The sequence below is a fragment of the Oncorhynchus tshawytscha genome, linkage group LG30, assembly GCF_018296145.1.
Source record: "Oncorhynchus tshawytscha isolate Ot180627B linkage group LG30, Otsh_v2.0, whole genome shotgun sequence".
In the NCBI taxonomy this organism is placed as follows: domain Eukaryota; kingdom Metazoa; phylum Chordata; class Actinopteri; order Salmoniformes; family Salmonidae; genus Oncorhynchus; species Oncorhynchus tshawytscha.
Window position 1 is genome coordinate 2,071,684 of NC_056458.1, and position 17,283 is coordinate 2,088,966.

A 17,283-nucleotide genomic window follows, 5' to 3' on the forward strand; every position below is an offset into this window, starting at 1 on the left:
TTCGAGTCTGCCGATGAGGATGTGGTGATTGACAGAGTCAAAAGCCTTGGCCAGGTCAATGAATCTGGCTGCACAGTACTGTTTCTTATCGATGGCGGTTAAGATATCGTTTAGGACCTTGAGCGTGGCTGAGGTGCACCCATGACCAGCTCTGAAACCAGATTGCATAGCGGTGAAGGTATGGTGGGATTCGAAATGGTCGGTAATCTGTTTGTTGACTTGGCATTTCGAAGACCTTAGAAAGGCAGGGTAGGATAGATATAGATCTTGCATTCTTGCATTGCTCACTTCTAAAGTGGGTGCCTATTCAACTAAAGTGTAAAGTCTGGATAATGACCTGGAAACAGCGCATGCTAAGTTAGAAGGGGCAATCAATCTCCTAAAAATGGAAAACAATCACTTGAAAATCACTCCTGTAAATTCAATGTGCGGGTATTTAGACTTGGAAATGGGGCAACCAAACTTCTATCACGAGCAATGTTTTCTATGAACTGTCAGGGCAGGAGAAGCTGGATCCCATCCCGCGAATGAACATTTCACACTGGACAGATCCTCGACAGAATGGCTCATTGTAGGATTGTACAAATCCACAGTTTTGAAGTCAAAAAGCAAATTGTTCACCTTGTAGCAGAATTGGGGGCTCTGACCTATTTAGAAGAGGATCAGCATCTACCCAGACCTGAGTGCCGAACTGCTAAAACAGAGGGCAACATACAATGAGGTGAAATCTGCAGCTATGCAAGCTAAATCTGTTAGGCAAAGGGGGGTCAGAGAAGGGGGGAATGGTTTACAGGGAGGGTGTTCTGGGTGGGGAACAATCAATGGGTGAATTTCCCTGTGGGTCCTGCTTTTTGTTACACATCCTTGGGCTTATCAACACTAAAGACAACAATTATACAGTTAATATAACACTCTTTTCTGAAAAACAATGGCAAAAACAGCAATTCTCTCTTGGAATTTGAAATACCTTATATGTCCTATCAAACGTGTCAGCGGTCTTGATATCCTTCCAAGAAACCATATTGATACAGCAATGCTCCAAGAAACACACCTGCTCCATAAGCAGCGCTCGACATTCAGGGCAGCCCGCTGGCCCTGCAAACTCTGCCGAAGCTTGCCGGGCCAGTTAATCAAGCTTTCATATCGCCCACTTGGGCCAGTACATTTTCAAACTCCCACAAAAATTAAATAAATACATATTCACAATCTCCCTGCCGTCTGACGCTTCATACTTGTTATCAACCAACATTCGGTTTCCAAGTATGGGGGATTTTCCGATGCATGTGGTGTACGTCTTGGAGCGGTGAGTACAATCAATGTGGGCTTGGAGGGAGGCAATTGTGAATGTGTGTGTGACTGGGCCATTGAGAGAAGCCGTTGCCTAGTCCTGTGGGTGTCCTTGGACATTTTTTTGTATCGTTGCTATGGTTACACCACCAATATAATCTATGCCCTGAAGTATGTGCCAAGAAGGGGAGGAGAAACCAAGTAAAGATGGCCGTAGATAGACTAGAAGTAAGATTAGGACACAATAGTGGCAGAAAACCAAAAGATGTGGATCATATACATAAAGAGTAGTGAATATGTATTTTGTGTCAAACTGAAACTGTATATAAAAAGGGATCTCAGTCTGAGACCGGCAGTTGCTCCATGGACCAGCTCGGCGTGTTACTTTGTAATAAAGTCTATATTGAATACACAAGCTCGGGTGTCTAAAATATATTGTAAGAAGTATTTCCACGACACAAACAAGAATGTCAGAGAATTCCCTCTACGTCTAGAGTGAGCCCCGCCAGTAGCCTAGGTCCTGGATACTCGAGCCAGACCCATCTCAGCAGAGGCAGGAAGCCCATCAATAAACACCGGCACGTGCATTCAAAAGTCCTCCACCTGCCTTTCCGCTTGCTTGTCAAGACATTAACAATATTTACACAAATGTGACTTGTTTCAGGAAACTACGCTATGTCGCGTGTCACTACTTCACAGGAGCACCATTTAAAATATTTAAAAAAATAAAACATTTAATCAAAATGAGTTTTAGGCAAGAAAGGCATCAATTTTCATGTGCCTTAACACACTTGTATGCCATCTGTAAATATGAATACAATTATTAAATTACAATCCTAGTTGGTTTAGCCACAGAAAAAGACTGCAATCTTCCCGTTAGCAATGATTAGATGAGATAATGAGTGGGCTGGAAATGCCGAGAGCTGAGTTCAGATGTGTCTGCCATGTAGCACACTTGTCTATAATATGAGCTGGTCAGTATGTATGTAGGTAATCCTTTAAAAAAAAAAGATATCACGTAGTAGAACGGCATAAGTGTTGCTCTCCACTTTCTGGAGGACAGAGTTTTGAAAGCAGTGGAATTACAGTACGATAGCTAAGGAGATGGACATAATTCTGGATTTTGATTGCAAATATGCAGAGGGAGTCGAAAAGAGAACAAACAGAAGGCTCCGGATCACATCTTCAAACTAAGGGCAACCATGTTATCCGTGACAGAGGGAGAAGCGTCCATCCATGTAGGAGTGTTTTTAGATATTACACGCTTCTAATTTGGTCAGAAAGTCGATTTCAGTTGAAGTGAAAATGTACTGTTAGCTAGCTAACGTTACATGTATGATCTGTGTAGTACTATTATTCATATCTCAGAGCCATTTGCATTGCTAGTTTTGGCCCTGTCCGGGGGTGTCCTCAGATGGGGCCACAGTGTCTCCTGACCCCTCCTGTCTCAGCCTCCAGTATTTATGCTGCAGTAGTTTGTGTCGGGGGGCTAGGGTCAGTTTGTTATATCTGGAGTACTTCTCCTGTCCTATTCGGTGTCCTGTGTGAATTTAAGCATGCTCTCTCGAATTGTCTCTTTCTCTTTCTCGGAGGACCTGAGCCCTAGGACCATGCCTCAGGACTACCTGACATGATGACTCCTTGCTGTCCCCAGTCCACCTGGCCGTGCTGCTGCTCCAGTTTCAACTGTTCTGCCTTATTATTATTCGACCATGCTGGTCATTTATGAACATTTGAACATCTTGGCCATGTTCTGTTATAATCTCCACCCGGCACAGCCAGAAGAGGACTGGCCACCCCACATATGCTCTCTCTAATTCTCTCTTTCTTTCTCTCTCTCTCTCTCGAAGGACCTGAGCCCTAGGACCATGCCCCAGGACTACCTGACATGATGACTCCTTGCTGTCCCCAGTCCACCTGACCGTGCTGCTGCTCCAGTTTCAACTGTTCTGCCTTATTATTATTCAACCATGCTGGTCATTTATGAACATTTGAACATCTTGGCCATGTTCTGTTATCTCCACCCGGCACAGCCAGAAGAGGACTGGCCACCCCACATAGCCTGGTTCCTCTCTAGGTTTCTTCCTAGGTTTTGGCCTTTCTAGGGAGTTTTTCCTAGCCACCGTGCTTCTACACCTGCATTGCTTGCTGTTTGGGGTTTTAGGCTGGGTTTCTGTACAGCACTTTGAGATATCAGCTGATGTACGAAGGACTATATAAATAAATTTGATTTGATTTAGTTATAGCCTAATGTTAGCTAGCTAACATTGAACTTGGTTGGTTAGCTACCTGCAGATTCATGAAGAGTAGTAACATTATGAGTTGGGATTATGGTTCATTGTTTAGCCAGTTAGCTACATGTCTAAACAAAAAAGACTCCACTATGGAAGTAACAATTAAAATAGAATGTTTATGATGTCATTGCGACAACTGTCGATAGACGTAACTGGTAAATCCGCTCTGGCTATCTACTCCGATTTCAGAGCACTCTCATCTGAGACTGCCAGAGTGCAGAATAACTGACGAATTTACAAACGCTCAACACCCGTTGAATATGGCCTGTGCCAGTAAACGTTGGCAAAAAAAAGTGTAATTAAATTGTTACCAGCAGCAGAGTTGCAGTCACCAACACTCTGGCTAACATAGAAACACCCTAACCAGCTCTGTTAGGGCAAGTAAATTGGTCAGAGTGAGCTGTTCTCTCTTTTGTGTATGGAATTAGCTAGCAAGCTAGCCAACGTTAGCCAGTTAGCTTGGGTGCATACTGCTTGTTAGGTCAGAATGCTCGGATCAACCCCTCAACCCAGTGTGCGCTCTGAACACTCCGAGAGCGAAACACTGAATTTACGAACGGCCAATCTGACAACGCTCTGAGTTTACGAACGCCCAGAGCACACTCTGGAACTACAGATGAAATTTATGAACACACCGGTAGTATAAACCAGCCTTTATTCTTGGAAAGCTTTCGTTGTTTAGTACATAGTTTCACATGTGAATCCTTAAAGAGATGGGTGGGTCTAAAGCTTAAAAGGGTGAGAATGATGCTGAATGTGTGGAGACAAAGAAGAGCTCTCCAGTAGGTACCATAATATTCAAGGGCCATTTTCTCAAAAGTGAGGTTACAAGTTGATCAACTTTGAAAGCAGAATTACTTTCCCATTGTTGCTCAACTGTGGTGTATAATATAATTTTCTAGCTCTGAGTTTCTACTTTTATCCAATGTAAGAAACACAATTTCAAATTTTGCTCCATAAGTCGGTTGGTCAGAAATTACTTTTTGGTTAAATACAGAAATACAAATTAATATTGTAATAATGGTATCCTGCAGTCCATAGTTGTTTAGAAACCAGCTGTTAATGACCTATGTAATTTATTTATCAAAAAAATGGCGACCGTATTACCTCCCAAGATAATTCTCTTCGGTTAGTCACAGCTGTGTATATTCCCCATCAAGGAATTACACTGGACTTTATGCAAACAACATATCCTGAGGCTGCATTTCTTTTATCTGGGTATTTTAACAAAGCAAATTTGAAGAAAACGGTACCGAAGTTCTATTAACACATTCACTGTAGTACTCACGCTGGGAAAAAACACAACCACTGCTACACTCTCTTCCGGGATGCCTACAAGGCCCTCCCCCGCCCTCCCTTTGGCAAATCTGATCACGACACCATTTTTCTCCTCCCTTCCTATAGGCAGAAACTCAAACAGTAAGTCCGTGCTAAGGTCTATGCAACGCTGGTCTGACCAATCGTAATCCATGCTTCAAGATTGTTCTGATCACGCGGACTGGGATATGTACCGGGTAGCCTCATAGAATAACATTGATGTATACATGGACACGGTGACAGAGTTCCTCAGGAAGCGTAAAGGGGATGTTGTTCCCACTGACTATTAAAACTTACCCAAATCAGATACTGTGGATAGATGGCAGAATTCAAGCTAAACTGAAAGCACGAACCACCGCTTTAACCATTGCAAGGTGACTGAGAGTACAAAACGAAGGAGCTGATAGTGGGCTTCAGGAAAAAGCAGAGGGGGCACGCCCCTATGCACATTGACGGGACCGCAGTGGAGAAGGTGGAAAGCTTAAAGTTCCTCGGCATACACATCATTGATGATCTAAAATGGTCCACCCACACAGACAGTGTGGTGAAGAAGGCGCAACAGCACCTCTTCAACCTCAGGAGGCTGAATAAATTTGGCTTGGCCCCTAAGACTCCCACAAACTTTTACAGATCACAAAAGGATGGGCTGTATCGCAGCCTGGTACAGCAACTGCACCGCCCACAACCGCATGGCTCTCTAGAGGGTGGTGTCATCTGCCCAACGCATCACCTACAACACCCAATGTCACAGGAAGGCCAAAAAAATTATCAAGGACATCAACCACCCAAGCCATGACCTGTTCACCCCACTATCATCCAGAAGGCGAGGTCAGTAAAGGTGCATCAAAGCTGGGACCGAGAGACTGAAATACAACTTCTATCTCAAGGCCATCAGACTGTTAAATTGCTATCACTAGCCGGCTACCACCCGGTTCCTCAACCCTGCACCTTAGAGGCTGCTGCCCTATATACAGTGGGGAAGATGAAAGATGAGAGAGGCCTGTAATTTTCATTATAGGTACACTTCAACTATGACAGACAAAATGAGAGAAAAAAAATCCAGAAAATCATATTGTAGGATTTTTAATGAATTTATTTGCAAATTATGGTGGAAAATAAGTATTTGGTCACCTACAAACAAGCAAGATTTCTGGCTCTCACAGACCTGTAACTTCTTTAAAAGGCTCCTCTGTCCTCCACTCGTTACCTGTATTAATGGCACCTGTTTGAACTTGTTATCAGTATAAAAGACACCTGTCCACAACCTCAAACAGTCACACTCCAAACTCCACTCAATACTTTGTTATATACCCTTTGTTGGCAATGACAGAGGTCAAATGTTTTCTGTAAGTCTTCACAAGGTTTTCACACACTGTTGCTGGTATTTTGGCCCATTCCTCCATGCAGATCTCCTCTAGAGCATTGATGTTTTGGGGCTGTTGCTGGGAAAAACGGACTTTCAACTCCCTCCAAAGATTTTCTATGGGGTTGAGATCTGGAGACTGGCTAGGCCACTCCAGGACTCCTTCGTTTTCCCCGGGCGGTGTGTTTAGGATCATTGTCATGCTGAAAGACCCAGCCACGTTTCATCTTCAATGCCCTTGCTGATGGAAGGAGGTTTTCACTCAAAATCTCACGATACATGGCCCCATTCATTCTTTCCTTTACACGGATCAGTCGTCCTGGTCCCTTTGCAGAAAAACAGCCCCAAAGCATGATGTTTCCACCCCCATGCTTCACAGTAGGTATGGTGTTCTTTGGATGCAACTCAGCATTCTTTGTCCGCCAAACACGACGAGTTGAGTTTTTACCAAAAAGTTATATTTTGGTTTCATCTGACCATATGACATTCTCCCAATCTTCTTCTGGATCATCCAAATGCTCTCTAGCAAAATTCAGATGGGCCTGGACATGTACTGGCTTAAGCAGGGGGACACGTCTGGCACTGCAGGATTTGAGTCCCTGGCGGCGTAGTGTGTTACTGATGGTAGGCTTTGTTACTTTGGTCCCAGCTCTCTGCAGGTCATTCACTAGGTCCCCCCGTGTGGTTCTGGGATTTTTGCTCACCGTTCTTGTGATCATTTTCACCCCACGGGGTGAGATCTTGCGTGGAGCCCCAGATCGAGGGAGATTATCAGTGGTCTTGTATGTCTTCCATTTCCTAATAATTGCTCCCACTGTTGATTTCTTCAAACCAAGCTGCTTACCTATTGCAGATTCAGTCTTCCCAGCCTGGTGCAGGTCTACAATTTTGTTTCTGGTGTCCTTTGACAGCTCTTTGGTCTTGGCCATAGTGGAGTTTGGAGTGTGACTGTTTGAGGTTGTGGACAGGTGTCTTTTAAACTGATAACAAGTTCAAACAGGTGCCATTAATACAGGTAACGAGTGGAGGACAGAGGGGCCTCTTAAAGAAGAAGTTACAGGTCTGTGAGAGCCAGAAATCTTGCTTGTTTGTAGGTGACCAAATACTTATTTTCCACCATAATTTGCAAATAAATTCATTAAAAATCCTACAATATGATTTTCTGGATTTTTTCCCCCTCATTTTTTCTGTCATAGTTGAAGTGTACCTATGATGAAAATTACAGGCCTCATCTTTTTAAAGTGGGAGAACTTGCACAATTGGTGGCTGACTAAATACTTTTTTGCCCCACTGTACATAGCCATGGAATCACCGGTCACTAATAATGGAACACTAGTCACTATAATATTTACATACTGCTTTACTCATTTCATATGTATATACTGTATTCCGTTCTGCTGTATTTTAGTCAATGCCACTCTGACATTGCTCGTCCTAATATTGATATATTTCTTAATTCCATTATTTTACTTTTAGATATGTGTGTATCGTTGTGAATGGTTAGATATTACTGCACTGTTGGAACACAAGCATTCCGCTACACAATTAAAGAAGATAATCAGAACTGGAAATGTTAACTGCTGTAGAGCGTTCTCAACAAACACTTTTCTCAGACCAGGTAGTCAAAACAGAACTTAATTTATTGATAAGGCAGAGAGAAGAATTTCCCGTCCATCGAGTTAGACTCAACCATTACTCCATGGTAATCATCCCAGTCTTTTACTGGCCAACAAGCTATGCATAATGATCAATTAGCCGATATAGCTACTACTGAATCTGACACAGTGGAATTATCAGAACCCAAATGAATTAAAGAACCTTACAACACTGATTGTTAATCCACATCAAGCCAGACTAAGCCCTTTCTAAAATAATGAAGAACTACTCTTCTCAACAGAGGAAGCCACCTTGCCGGGAGCCCAAATCTCTTTCAAAGAACTCAAAAGAGCATTGGATAGCATGAATAAAGGCGAATTACCTGGATGAGATGGTGTTCCCTGAGGTCCATTTAAAATTTTGGAATCAATTAGGTCCACTACTGCTCGGAATTATTAACACAGCCGTTCACAAACGTTCATTTGGAAGAGATGTGAATACAGCACTAACTTCACTTTTTTTTTTTAAAGGATGCCACCCAGTTCTCACTATCGCCCCCTATCTTTGATAAACACAGATATGAAATATTAAAGAGTTTTTCAAAATGTTATCATCCCATTTCGAGATTTACTACCCAAATTGGTCTACAAGGACGAAAGCAGGTTTGTTAAACATTTATCCTCTGCAACCTCCGACTATTACACATCTTAAATGCTTCATATGAAACAGCTCCTTGGGATGTTTTATCTCTCAATGCAGAAAAATATTTTGATAGACTAGATTAGTCATATCTTTGGTGCGTCTTGGAACATACAGTTCCAGTCAAAAGTTTGGACACAACCACTCATTCAAGGGTTTTTATTTGTACTATTTTATACATTGTAGAATAATAGCGAAGACATCAAAACTATGAAATAACATATGAAATAATGTAGTAACCAAAACAAGTGTAATACACATCCGAATATATCTTATATTTGAGATTCTTTAAAGTAGCCACCCTTGTCTTGAAGCCAGCTTTGCAGACTCTTGGCATTCTCTTAAGCAGCTTCATGAGGTAGTCACCTGGAATGCATTTCAATTACCAGGTGTGCCTTGTTAAAAAATTCATTTTTGGAAATTCTTTCCTTCTTAACTTCTCTGGGGTAGGGGGCAACATTTGGAATTTTGGATGAAAAGCATGCCCAAATTAAACTGCCTTCTACTCAGGCCCAGAAGATAGGATATGCATATAATTAGTAGATTTGGATTGAAAACACTCTAAAGTTTCCAAAACTGTTTAAATCATGTCTGTGAGTATAACAGAACTGATTTGGCAAGTGAAAACCTGAGAAAAATCCATTCAGGAAGTAAGATTTTTTGTTTTGTTTGTAGTGTTCTATTCAATGCCATTACGGTATCCATTGACTTAGGACTCAAATTGCAGTTCCTATGCCTTCCACTAGATGTCAACAGTCTTTAGAAATTGTTTCAGGCTTGTACTCTGAAAAATGAGGGAGTAAGAGCAGTCTGAATGAGTGGACCCTGCCGTATCACAGAGCTATTTCATGCGCACGACCGAGAGAGTGCCTTCCTTGTTTACCTTTTATATTGACAACGTTATTGTCCGGATGAAATATTATAAATTATTTAGGCTAAACATAACCTGAGGATTGAATATAAACATCGTTTGACGTTTCTATGAACTTTACGGATAAAATCCAAATCGTTTGTCTGCCTGTTGTGAATGCGTTTGAGCCTGTGTATTACTGAAGAAAATGCGAACAAAACGGAGGTTTTCGGATAAAAAGAGAGACTTAATCGAACAAAAGGAACATTTATTGAATAAATGAATGTCTTCTGAGTGCAAACATGTGAAGATCATCAAAGGTAAGTGATTAATTGTATCTCTATTTCTGACTTGTGTAACTCTTCTACTTGGCTGGTTACTGTTTGTAATGATTTGTCTGCTGGGCTATGTTCTCAGGTATGCTTACGCCGTAAAGCATTTTTTAAATCTGACACCGTGGTTGGATTCACAAGAAGTTAATCTTTAAACCTATGTAAAATAGTTTCATCTTTTCTGAATTTTTATAATGAGTATTTCTGTATTTAAATTTGGCGCTCCGCAATCTCACTGGATGTTGGCCAGGTGGGACGCTATCGTCCCACATACCTTAGAGATGTTAATGCGTTTGAGCCAATCAGTTGTGTTGTGACAAGGTAGGGGTGGTATACAGAAGAGCCCTATTTGGTAAAAGACCAAATCCAGATTATGGCAAGAACAGTTCAAATAAGCAAAGAGAAACGACAGTCCATCATTACTTTAAGACATGAAGGTCAGTCAATGCGGAAACATTTCAAGAACTTTCAACGTTTCTTCATGTGCAGTCACAAAAACCATCAAGCGCTATGATGAAACTGGCTCTCATGAGGACCTCCACAGGAAAGAAAGACCCAGAGTTACCTCTGCTGCAGAGAATCATTTCATTAGAGTTAACTGCAGCTCAGATTGCAGCCCAAATAAATGCTTCAGAGTTCAAGTAACAGACACATCTCAACATCAACTTAAGTGGAAACTATGTGAAATCAGGCATTCATGGTCGAATTGTTGCAAAACCTCTACTAGAGGACACCAATAATAAGAAGAGACCTGCTTGGGCCAAGAAACACGAGCAATGGACATTAGACCGGTGGAAATCTGTCCTGTGGTCTGATGAGTCCAAATTGGAGATTTTTGGTTACAACTGCTGTGTATTTGTGAGACACGAAGTAGGTGAACGGATGATCTTCCATGTGTGGTTCCCACTGTAAAGCATTGAGGAGGTGTGATGGTGTGGGGGTGCTTTGCTGGTGACAGTGATTTATTTAAAATTCAAGGCACATTGAACTAGCATGGCTGCCACAGCATTCTGCAGTGATACCCCATCCCATCTGATTTGCGCTTAGTGGGACTATCATTTGCTTTCCAACAGGACAATGACCCACCTCCAGGCTGTGTAAGGGATATTTAACCAAGGAGGAGAGTGATGAAGTTCTGCATCAGATGACCTAGCCTCCACAATCACCCAGCCTCAACCCAATTGAAATGGTTTGGGATGAGTTGGACTACAGAGTGAATGAAAAGCAGCCAACAATTGCTCAGTATATGTGGAAATTCCTTCAAGACTGTTGAAAAAGCATTCCTCATGAAGATGGTTGAGAGAATGACAAAACTGTGCAAAGCTGTCAAGGGTGGCTACTTTGAAGAATCTAAAATACATTTTGATTTGTTTACAGTTTTTTGGTTACCTCATGATTCCATATGTGTTATTTCATAGTGTTGATGTCTTCAATATTATTCTACGTTATATAGTGAAAAATTCATAAAAACCCTTGAATGAGTAGGTTTCCAAAATTTTGACTGGTACTTTGTGAATTGGCTCCAATTTCATTAATATGATTAAATAGTTATAACAGGTAATCTCTGCACTGCTCCTTTTATAATCACTAGAAGCAGCAGACAAGGTGAGAGAGCTGCTATTATTATTATTATCCATGGAACCCCTGGCCCAGACAATTCGTCAAATCCAAAGTAACACCAATTTCCCTCAAATCTACTGAGGACTTAATTTCATTATATACGGACGACATTTTACTATACCTAGACAATCTTCTAATCACCCTCGAACACATTGAAAATCATAAATACATTTTATAACTTGAGATGAAGCTGAATTACAGTGCATTCGGGAAGTTCAGACCTCTTCACTTTTTCCACGTTTTGATACAATTTCTATTTTTGCAAATGTATTAAAAACTACATAAGTATTCAGAACATTTACTCAGTACTTTGTTTAAGCACCTTTGGCAGCTATTACAGCCTCAAGTCTTCTTGTGTATGCTGCTACAAGCTTGGCACACCAGTATTTGGGGATTTTCTCCCATTCTACTCTGCAGATCCTCTCAAGCTTTGTCAGGCTGGATGGGGAGCGTCGCTGCACAGCTATGATCAACTATCTCCAGAGATGTTCTACCGGGTTCAAGTCCGGGCCACTCAATGACATTCAGAGACTTGTCCCGAAGTCACTCCTGCATCATCTTGGCTGGGTGCTTAGTGTTGCTGGCTTGTTGGAAGGTGAACCTTTGTCCCAGTCTGAGGTCCTGAGCGCTCTGGAGCAGCAAGATCTCTCTGTACTTTGCTCCGTTCATCTTTCCCTCAACACTGACTAGTCTCCCAGTCCCTGCTGCTGAAAAACATCCCCACAGCATGATGCAGCCACCACCATGCTTCTCCGTAGGGATAGTATTGGCCAGGTGATGAGCGGTGCCTGGTTTCCTCCAGACGTGACGCTTGGCATTCGGGCCAAAAACTTTTATCTGGGTTTCATCAGACCAGAGAATCCTGTTTCAAGATCTGAGAGTCCACTGGGGCGGCAGTGTAGCCTAGTGGTTAGAGCATTGGACTAGTAACCGAAAGGTTGCAAGTTCAAATCCCCGAGCTGACAAGGTACAAAATCTGTCGTTCTGCCCTTGAACAGGCAGTTAGCCCACTGTTCCTAGGCCGTCATTGAAAATAAGAATTTGTTCTTGCCTTGCCTAGTAAAATAAAAGGTAAAAAAAAAAAAAGATGCCTTTTGGTAAACTCCAAGCGGGCTGTCATGTGCCTTTTATTGAGTAGTGGCTTCCGTCTGGCCACTCTACCATGAACTCTGGAGATCTGTCAGAATGACCACCGAGTTCTTGGTCACCTCCCTGACCAAGGCCCTTCTCTCCCAATTGCTCAGTTTGGCCGGGTGGCCAGCTCTAGTAAGACTCTTGGTGGTTCCAAACTTTTTCCATTTAAGAATTATGGAGGCCACTGTGTTCTTGGGGACCTTCAATGCTGCATAAATGTTTTGGTACCCTTCCCCAGATCTGTGCCTCGACAGAATCCTGTCTTGGAGCTCTATGGACAATTCCTTCGACCTCATGGCTTGGTTTTTGCTCTGACGTGCACTGTGTACACACACACACACACACACACACACACACACACACACACACAGTGACCAATCAATCGAATTTAACACAGGTGGAGTCCAATCAAGTTGTAGAAACATCTCAAGGATGGTCAATAGAAACAGGAGGGGTCTGAATACTTTCCGAATGCAACGTAAATACACATTTGATTAAAAGAAATCTATATACATTTTTCATTCACTATAGAAAATCATGTAAAAACTTAAAAATGGAGAGGAAATCGCGATAACAGACAGGATTCTGACGACACAGTCTCAACCTTAACATTCTAAAGCATAAAAAAAAACATCAAGAAAGAATAACGTAACCTAGGCTAGCACATGTGAATAAAGTTTTAGTATGGTTACGCTAATCGTCTATTGTGATAATAACCGATAACGATTGGCACTGGTGAATAAATACTTGACCATACGATGACGCGGTTCTTTCAACATCAACGGAATTGTTTGAAACAGAGAGATATTTATAATTGTACATTTGCAGAGCTTTTCCAGAACGGATTAATTTTGCTGCGGTTTGGTTTTGCATGGTGTGTGTATTGGTCCAGTTCTAACATTCTTTGGCGAAATTTGAAACAGAAGATAACCGCAGACTGCTTACCTTCCAACTGACCACTTGTTGGGGATTTTTTTATTTATTCTGTATTGCATTGAGAAATGTATGAGCTGGTTGATCTAAACTATTTTCAGAGTAACCCGGGTTATAATATGGAGTTTCTTTGACCTGATTAAATGTATCCACACATTTACGGTTAACTGTCTGATTTTATTGATGACTGCAACCTCTGGGAAATGAGTTTGCCAGATATTGCTGGCAAGAGCCACAACACGGGTATTGCCAGTCAAACGCAACAATTTGATAACAACCCCCACAGAATGTAATTGCATGAATTCACCATGCATCTTGAATTGTCTGACACAAATCGAGTTATCTTTTTAAAATCAACCTCATAATATTGTAGACATGTTTTAATACTTTCAGACAGTGTATTTATAGGGAGTGCACTATTCAACACTATCAGCCAGAACAACTTTTCAATCTTCACCCAGCTCTCCTTGCAAGACAATCAAAATATGAACATATTGATCCAGTGTGTCAGTTTTAGTTCCTCTTCGTGTTTTGTGGCTACCTTTGGTAGATGTCGACTCCTGAGTTGGCTCCACCTAGGGACTGTGCCTCTGTTTTTTACATGTTTATTTAATGAATGCGCGCATTTCGGGGTTATCAACTTTTTCTAGAGGGATGTTGGCACTTGCGAAACCCTCCACCATATCCTCCAGGACCTCCCACCTGACTAAACGATCTTGGCCAGTAGTCCTAGAATTCTTATGAGACAGCGTAATGTTATTTCAGATGTCCGTCTATCCTGTCTTTGTGTTTATGAGCTAATGCTAAGTTGCATGTTTTGCTGAATATATTGTCGTCATCTGCAAAGAGTGGAGTATTACTGTGGAGTATTGCTGCGTACTTTTTCTTAAAGCTATATTCTTATTTTGGAACTTTTCTTTCTCCTTCCATGTTTGGTTTCATTGACTCTCCATTTTAACTGCCCCATTTTTATACCCGCCGATGACCAGAAATTGAGTCAGTTGGAGAGGATCAGTTTGAGCAAAGTAAGGTGCAGAATCACTGATCTACAAAAAGAGTTCCTTGCCCCCCCCAAAAAATGTATTCGCAGAACTACGCCTCCCCTGGATCAGGCGAACCCCCGCTAAACACGCGCGTACAACCAGCCATTGATTGATTGGAAACAGCTCGTGTCAAATATAATTTCCTAGAATTTTCTGACAGCTGCGTCACTAGCAGAATAAGGCTGGAAATACCGGTAAAAGCACAGTGCTACATATCATCAACCAAAACTCCAGGCCCTAGTGATAGGATACTCACTGGGTGAGCCTGCTGTGGAGGAGTTCCATGAGTGAAGCTTCCTGGAGAAGCCGGACGGGGGGGATGGGTGTATGGCAAGCCAGACTATTCACACAGAACAGGAGGAGCAAGAAAGGAAGACATGACGTTATGAATTGATAAGGATAACTGACTAAGTGGCTTTGTGGTGTGTGTCATGCCAGAGGGAAGAGGGTAGTACATACAGCAAGGTTGTGTTTATTAGGCACAAAATGGAAGAAAACTGAGTGAAATGGAGAGGTACTAACTACACCGGTCCAATAAGAAACACTTGTTTAGTTTTTCATTGCAAAACATTTTGCTACTTTTGTCCTAATGAAGACAACCCAGGGCAGGTGGGTAAAGAGGGTTGGCCTTACCTTGGCAGGAGGGATCTGCACTGTGAGGGAGGGGGTAGGCAGCAGGCCTGCAGCACTGGCATGAAGAGCCTGAGGGTGCACGGACCGTAGAGCACTCTGAAACCACCACAAAAACACAGCAGACAAAGATTAACGGACAGTTACGTGTGAGTTAACCACAGACGGCCCGTCCACAAACAGATACAGTACACTGCTTGTGATCAACCTCTAAAAAGGTTTGTTTGAACACTGTATGGTTTATAACACCATATTATTTAATTGTGTGCAATGCTACTCTTCCACTCTATTAAGGGGCCCAACAAACTCACAGAGTCAGTGAAGCCAGACTGTTGATTGGCATGTTCCAGTTGCTTCTGTAGAGGGATCCCAGCACTAGGGATGAATCCTGGTGACAAAATACAGAATATGTTTAAAAGAGAAAAATGGAGGGAAGCAAGAGAAGTGAGTAGTAGTTTAGGCAGAGCATGCGACTAACTTTATTTCCTCACCATCCATCCTGGTACCATCTGGAAGTGCAATTTCAACTGTCCCAAACTGATCTTGAACAGTCCCAAAATTAAAATAGTTTGAAAAAAATGTTTTGATATGCCAACATGGGTCTTTTGCAGTGCTTTTAAATTAATTGGTGTTTTTCTGAGACAAATACAGAGAGTCTATACTACATCAAGTTAATTTGTAAAGAAAAAAACTTTTCTTTTTTTAAATGAACACAGGCAAACATCCATTACATTATTAATAAATTACAATTGATTAACTGAACATGCGAACCACATGTTCAACCAACAATGTTATTGTGAACTGGTTACGGAATAAACTTAAGACATTTACATTCCACCAGCAGCTGCCCCCTTAAACAACAACATACAATAAAGAACGGCGTGTGTGTGAGCGCGTGTGTTCCGCAGCCTTCACTTTCTCCGCTTCACCCTCCCTCTTCAGTCAGTGAAGAATGGTCACCTTGACCTGATTGAGCGCCACCGCCTGCCAACAGCCAGGGACTAAAATGTACTTTTTGGTACACCAGCCACTGTGACAGGTATTCAGATTTTTACCAGCCCAGATAAAATTACATCTCTAAAATTACACCAACAAAACATACAAAAAAAATACAGATGAGCACGCTTTGTAGTGTTTCTAAAACAATACATGTATTAGTAGCAAGAAGTAGTGTGTTATATTGTTTAATTTCATAAAACTTTTTGTGACCTACCGGTAAGTCTTTTAAACAGAGACTTACATTTTTTGTCGTGGTAATGCATGTTTTCGCCTGTAAGATTGAGTCTGACTAGTATCCACATTGCTTCTCCCTAGCAGTTGAAACTCAAAACATTGAAAAACAACCTAGCTGGTGAACAAAACTATAGAATTAGCCAAGGAACACAAGGACAAAGTCTCACTTCAGTAGACTTCCATTTCAATTAAATTAAAACAAACCTTTATGCCTGTGCGCTGCGCTTCTAAAAAATGAAATCGGTCACTCAGCTCTTCCCGTGTGCATGCACAGCCCCCAGTCTCTGAGTGAACAGAGAACAGTGTCTCCTCACTGTTCCCTTCTTGGGCAATTCACACATCTCTGCTGGCAACTCCACTGGCCCATCTCATCCCCCTCTCTCTAGCTCTTGAACGAGCAATATAATTTGTAACTTATTTCGAGCAATTTCTAAAACTAATAGGCCTATTCGAGAAGAGAAGCATTGATCAATCGTCTTGCTTGCTGAATGGCTATAAAATAGGCTGCAGCGTTAGCAATGAACTGGTGAGAACAAAGTGTATGTAGCCGAGATCTGGTGTGACGTGATCCCATTGAATTGATACATAGCTTAACTGATGCATTGCAAACGTTAAAAAGTCGGAGAAATTCATTTGTTCATAAATTCACACAATGAACCCAAAAGACCTGTAAGCGGCAGTGTCCCTGATAACAAATTCCATTAGGTCAACAGATTATTTTTGCATTCGAAAAAGACACGAAAATCTAAACTGTTCCGGATAAATAATTGACGGATTGTGGCAGGACGATATTTCGCAATTGGTGTGAACGCCATCATAAACAAGACGTGCACGTATTTATTTTTTTCTTCCTAATTATTGGGACGAAAATTACAGACTTGGTGAGAAATGGCCTTTAACAAGATTAAATTATGACCGGAGCATTCAATTTTCATTACAGATAGAAGACTGG

General features: G+C 41.7%; 1 protein-coding gene across 2 annotated transcripts in view; it reads right to left on the bottom strand.

Moving 5' to 3' along the window:
- The window catches only part of LOC112229013 (G protein pathway suppressor 2), a 31,905-nt gene that overhangs the window by 3,325 nt on the left and 11,297 nt on the right, over window positions 1–17,283 (bottom strand). For both annotated transcript variants that reach the window (XM_024394881.2, XM_024394882.2), the window contains exons 9-11: window positions 15,410–15,486; window positions 15,102–15,197; window positions 14,725–14,808 (exon numbers count right to left, since the gene is read on the bottom strand). In XM_024394881.2, coding sequence (XP_024250649.1) covers window positions 14,725–14,808; window positions 15,102–15,197; window positions 15,410–15,486 — 257 coding nt within the window. The remainder of the gene's footprint in view (window positions 1–14,724; window positions 14,809–15,101; window positions 15,198–15,409; window positions 15,487–17,283) is intronic.